Source organism: Carex rostrata, chromosome 28, assembly GCF_964058835.1.
Source record: "Carex rostrata chromosome 28, lpCarRost1.2, whole genome shotgun sequence".
NCBI lineage: Eukaryota > Viridiplantae > Streptophyta > Magnoliopsida > Poales > Cyperaceae > Carex > Carex rostrata.
The window spans coordinates 6,301,374-6,307,373 of NC_135945.1; the positions used below are offsets into that span (position 1 = coordinate 6,301,374).

The window sequence follows — 6,000 nt, forward strand, 5'->3', positions numbered from 1 at the left end:
AATTAATAATTACATTTTAAAATAAAACAAACACAGATACAGCAAGATTGTTTAAAAGAAAATTAATAATTACATTATTTTTTTTCCATGTATTGATGCAATTTTTTGATCCTAGAATGATTCCATAGTTTTCACTTTTAAAAAAAATAAATGATATATTTTGATAGAAAATACTTGAATAAATTAAAGGACAGAGTGATCTCCATATTAAAGGACATGGGTGTTGCAAGTTGGGTCCCACTGGCAGAGTCATGGTTGGGTCCCACTGGCAGAGTCACGGAGTGGGGAGCTAGTATTCTCGACTGTATAGGCTCTAATCCAGATGTTCAGTCCTTATCAGTGCACCTCGACCGCCGATATCTGGGCAGGATATTGAAGTTCATGTACCAGTAAAATTTGAATATCAATTAAGCCTACAATAAAATCTGTTCTTTCCCTCCTTTTTTTTCAGTACATAGAGGCCATTATTTCCCTGCTTATGTATACTGGTAAGGAGTCCTGAGAGGTATGTTTCTGTCGAATTCTGTTAAATTCAGGGTAATAGAGTTATAGCTCTGATTGACCTGATACATGTAGCTTAAAAACCAAAAGACAGAGAAATTTAACAAGTGAATGCATTTTTCTATATGATAACTGGTTCAATTTGGAAATATTTCTGTTAAATGGAACTAAACAATGGAAATGCTTTTTTCTATATTGTCTAAGGTAACATAATATTTCTGTTAAAATCTGGACCATTTGATCAGAATTCATGCAATTCAGTTCGAGATTGAAATCACATAACCCTTTTAATATTTGTTTGGATTTTAATGATCGGACAGTCCATATCTAAACAGAAATATTATGGTACCTTAGATGATATGAATTCCACCGGAGATCTCCATTTTGTGATTTTTCCAATTGTTTTGACTATATCAAGAGATGGAAATAACATGCTGACTTTCACCGATAGGGATTAATTAAAAATATGATGAATGATAAGTTTCAAAAAAGGATAATTATAATATAAACGAATGGGCAATAATTATTGATTCAGATATTAACAATGCTGTTTTTATTTCATTCAGCTCACAGACAATAGAGTTAAAACAGAGCTTCATATAACTAGTGCACTGCATTAAGGTAAAACTGCTCCGTCAATATCTTTAGAAATTTTGCTCATTGGCCCTTTGGAATTGCAGATCTTTTTTGGTTTATGGTTTGCAACCCAGAAAAAACTTCAAACTTCCATTTGCAACTTATATTATGTTACCGTATTTAACTATGTTCTTATCATTTTTTGGTTTCACAGTTTCACTTTCAATTGTCAATTATTTAATTGACACTTCTCAAACTTTTTAAATAACCCTCCTCTTCTTGTCCGGGCTTGGGACCGGCTACATCATTTAGATGAGAACGGAGTAGGTTCAATGGACATTGGATCTACTTTTGGGTCCAATGAGCTCCAACACCGTTCGACCCGCATTAAGATCTGTGCGCACGAAAATTGAAGCAGGCATGCACGGATTTTAAAGCAAAATACACACATATTAATGCGGATCAAACGGCGATTGAGTCCATCGAACCAAAGTAGGTCCGATGGGCATCAAACCTACTCTGAACTCCATTAGATATAGGCAGAGTTAAAAGTTTGTGTTAGTATCTCTGAAATTTAAATTTAAAAATAAATGTACAAAGAAACTAATAAATTGGGGAAACAAGGAAAAATATATACCTTCATGAATAAACCACTGGCAGTTATCTGTAGCTCGTACATTGTATTTGTGTAATTACATTTTGCCTTGTGCTTAATGTAATGGAGCTTGCGAAATTTCATCCTCTACTCCTCTGGAGTTTCACACCCATGCAACAGCATTGTGGCACTTGTCGGTGGGGCCAGTGTTAGTGTATACACCAGTCAACGGTAAGAAATTATACAAAGACCAACGGTTGCAAATGAGAGCCTAATCGGAGAAGTTATCAACCTCTATTCCCGTGTAATGTCCTTAAAAATCAGCGAAGTGGGCAACTCTGGGATTTCTTCCAGCAAAGGAGCATTGTAAATGTGAAGACGTTCAAGGGAAGTGAGCATCACCATTGTACCAGGCAATGACCGCAGTGAGCTTGCATTGTCCATGTGAAGACGTTTAAGGGAAGTGGGCAACTCTGGTATTTCTTCCAGCAAAGAAGCATTGCAAATGTCAAGACGTTCAAGGAAAGTGAGCATCACCATTGTACCAGGCAATGACCGCAGCGAGCTTGCATCCCAGATGACCAACTTCCTGAGGGTACTACTGTTTTGTAACAACCATTGCTCTGGCAGGGCCTCCAACCCTGAGCATTTGCCAACTGTCAGAGAACTAACAAATCTGAAGCTTCTAAGTGGCTCAATAAGAAGGAGACAAAGGTGATCAACCTCCAGATAATTGATCTTTAAAGAAGCCAAGTTGTTTCCTGGGTTGACAGTATTTGCTTGATGCATAGATGCAAGTTCAACCAGCTTTGGGCATCCCCTTATAATTAATTGTTTTAGTGACACAAATTTCCCTACCGCATCAGTTGGTAGCTGAACCAGATTCTCACAGTCTCTTATGGTCAATTCCTCAAGACCACTTAAATCTATATTTTCTTGAAGCAGAAATCCATTCAAGGATGCTAAGTGTGAGCACCTAGATATCTCAACATATCTGAGTGATGCTGTTAGGGATGATGATGTAGGGCCATCTGAGCAAGAACTTTGGAAATATTCTGGAAGATCACTCAATGCCACATCAATAATGGAAAACTTTCTAAAGAAAGGGGCAGATTAGGAAATTTGGTCAGGTTCCGGCAATCTCGAATGCCCAAGTGTTTGAGAGATGGAAATGCATTTTCCATAAAGGTAATGGATGTAATAGTTACACTTCCTGTTATCCGCAACTCAGTGAGATTAGTGAGACAAAATGATGCCTCAAGCAGTGGTACATCAAGTTCACCACAGTTTCCCATGGTAAGTGTCTGAAGCTTTACAGGTATAAGGTTTCTCCAAAAATCAACTGCGGCCAGCTTCGGGTTATTTTCAATGGTTAAGTTTTTCAAGGACATTAGCTTCCCAAATCCTTCTTTAGGCAACTGTAACAAATTCTCACACCCTTTGATGGTTAGTCTCTCAACAGCTTGTAAATCAAGGTTTTGTTGCTGCAGAAATCCATCCAATGATATTAATTTGGGACAGTTGATGATCGCTACTACCTTAAGTGATGATTTCATATATGATGGCGCCAGATCTGTGATGCTAGAACCATAGTGCATATCTGGAAGGGAATTAAGCCCTACATTTTCTATCTCAAATTCCATAAGAGAAAAAGGAATAGCAGGTAATTTAGCCAGGTTTAAACAGTCAACGATAAGAAGTTCTTTTAGATTTGGAAAGCCATAACAACTGAGTGGTCCTGCCCAGGATTCCCATGTTGGCATGTTCCAGCAAAATAGTTGTTCCAAAGATGGAAAAGCGCAATCACTTGTGCTATCACATGAATAGTCCACTTCTTTCACTTCAAACATCTGACTAAGAGAGAGTTCTTTCAGATATGGCATTTTCCCAAGAAATGGTAGTGCTTCACAATAACGACAATCATCAAATGTGAGGGATGATAGGTCCAGATGAGATGAGTCCTTCATCCAAATTGGATATTTGTGGCCTGCATAACCCGTGATTTCCAATTCCTTGAGATTGGGATGTGGCTGGAGGTTATCAATTACTTGTTCTTGCTCAGGGTTATCAGAATTGCTCTCAGTCCAAAATAGGAAAAGTGAAATAAGACTTTCCTTTTTGGATAGGTTGGCATTCATAGCTTCAATTGGATTCTCTACATTCTCTAGATTAAGAATAGAAAGGCTTCGAAGATTGTTTAGCGTTTGTAGCTCATCTATATGGTGACCACTCTTCCGTCCAACAAAAAATTTTAACTCTTGTAGAGAGGTCAACTTGTGTATACCGTGAATGTTTTGCATCACCTCGTCAGGGAGTTCAATATAGCGTAAGCTAACAAGATTGGTCATTCCAATTATTTCAACACCCTCAATATGTGAATATCGATACTTATATGACATTTCTAGCACCTGTAGTTGGTAAAGCTTATTAATTGAATTAGGAAGCTTATATAGGTTGACTTTTAGAAAGCGAAGATGCAACAAACTACCAATCTCCTCTGGCAGTTCACATATACCTCCTTGTATGACCAATAAACGCAAAGTTTCCTTAAGTGAACCATTTGGGAGAACAAATCGATCTCGATTGATGTTATCTTCAGACAAGGTTATTACCAAGGTGCGTAAATTTCGAAGATTTAATATCCTTTCAATTTTAATTTCAGGAACAGAGACATGTTGTGCAGTTATAGGTATATTATCAGATTTACCATTTGGTTCAACTCTGCAACATTCTCCTTCCGATACATTTCGAGCCAGATCATGCATCAAATCATGCATAACATACGTATTGTCATTCCAAGAACTTCTCTCAAAGAATGATTTCCTAAAAAGGTTATTGAAGTACTCTTCGCAAATATCTTCAGGACTTTCTTCTCCATGTAACTCTTGGCGTATGAAACTAGAGGTGGTCCACAGTTTGATCAACTCATCTTTGTCAAACTCATAATCTTGAGGAAATATGCAGCAAAATCTAAAGCATTCTTGCAAATGTGCTGGTAGATGGTAATAGCTCAATTTCAGCACATCTGCCACATCCTTAGCTTGCTCTAAGTTGATCAGCGAATCCTTGTTCAAAATTCTTTTCCAGTAATGGATATTCATGTCTGAATTCAACAAGCTCCCAATCACCTTTGCTGCTAGAGGGCTATCTCGGAGCTTCTTCACAATATCATTTCCGATCTTTTGCAAATCTTTATGATTGTCAGGGTTATAACCGGAAAATGCATACTTATTGAACAGTTGTAACAACTCTTGCTCTTTCAATCCTTCTAATAGTAGATTTTCTCGTTCCACATTTAGCACACAAGCAAGCATGTCCGCCACTAATTTCATTCTAGTGGTGAGTAAAATTTTGCTTCCCTGTTGTACATATTCCAAGGGCACAATCAATTTCTCCCAGTCACACATATTATCATCATTCCAAACATCATCTAGAATGAGAAAAAATTTCTTTGAAAGAATCTTTTCCTTCAAGCTTTTCTGTAGGCCATTTAATGACTCACCATAATGGGTTTTCTCGCCTAGGTCTTCGAGGATTTTTCTTGTTATATCTTCAACACTAAAACTTGTTGAAACACAAACCCAAATTGTTTTGTCAAAATAGTTCTCTTTGCTAATCTCCTCAGAGATTAACTGTGCAAGAGTGGTTTTCCCTAATCCACCCAGTCCCACAATACAAAAGGCAGAGATATTCCCATGAGATGCTGGTTTCTTTAACCATTCAATTATCATAGCCTTCTCATTCTCACGGCCAAACACATTGCTTACAGGTAAAAGGGAAGTAGTTTCTCGACTAGAAGTGTTAATAGGCTGATTATTTGGCTTTGCAAGGCCATGGAATTCTAGTGTAGTTGTATAATGGAAGAAATCGCCAACACCTGTGGCAACCAGATCTAACATTTTCACAGCCTCCCTCAACCTAAATGTATCTTCACCAATGGTATAACCTCGGCAACACCCATGACAACTGATGTGGATTTTACTCTTCAGCCAATCAAGTTTTGAACCACTAACCTGATCTCGCTTTTTCAACTTATCTTCCAGCTCCCGGTATTTGAGTTCGTCAACCACGTCTTCAGCTGCTAAGAAAGCTTCTTTGAAATTCTCCAGCCATTTCTCCACCGCAGAATTCGGGTATTTGAATTTGAGCATCTCGGCAACACCCATGACAGCTGCCACCTTGGGAAGAGCTTCCTTCAGTCTACTTAGCTGGGATTCAGTATCAGCTGGCAGCATACGCTTGCCCAAGTATGAGTAAGCCGTCTCGATTAGTTTGGTAATAATAGCAGATCCCGCCCATTGAGCAACACTTATAAGAGCTGACTCCAT

At 38.1% G+C, this 6,000-nt stretch overlaps 1 protein-coding gene across 1 annotated transcript; it reads right to left on the reverse strand.

Moving 5' to 3' along the window:
• Positions 1 to 1,966: 1,966 nt before the first annotated feature.
• Positions 1,967 to 6,000, reverse strand: LOC144545697 (putative disease resistance protein RGA3). Its single transcript, XM_078294245.1, has 2 exons — positions 2,881 to 6,000; positions 1,967 to 2,764 (listed from the first exon to the last, which is right to left on the reverse strand). Exons 1-2 carry the CDS (start codon positions 5,998 to 6,000, stop codon positions 1,967 to 1,969), a joined length of 3,918 nt encoding a protein of 1,305 aa, XP_078150371.1.

What these genes read in the sequence shown, in the direction of transcription:
- LOC144545697 (XM_078294245.1), bottom strand. Translation starts at nt 6,000, where the DNA reads ATGGAGTCAGCTCTTATAAGTGTTGCTCAATGGGCGGGATCTGCTATT. An exon ending in AGTTGCGGATAACAGGAAGT is followed by an intron (nt 2,765 to 2,880) that starts GTAACTATTACA and finishes TTCTTTAGAAAG; the next exon opens with TTTTCCATTATTGATGTGGC.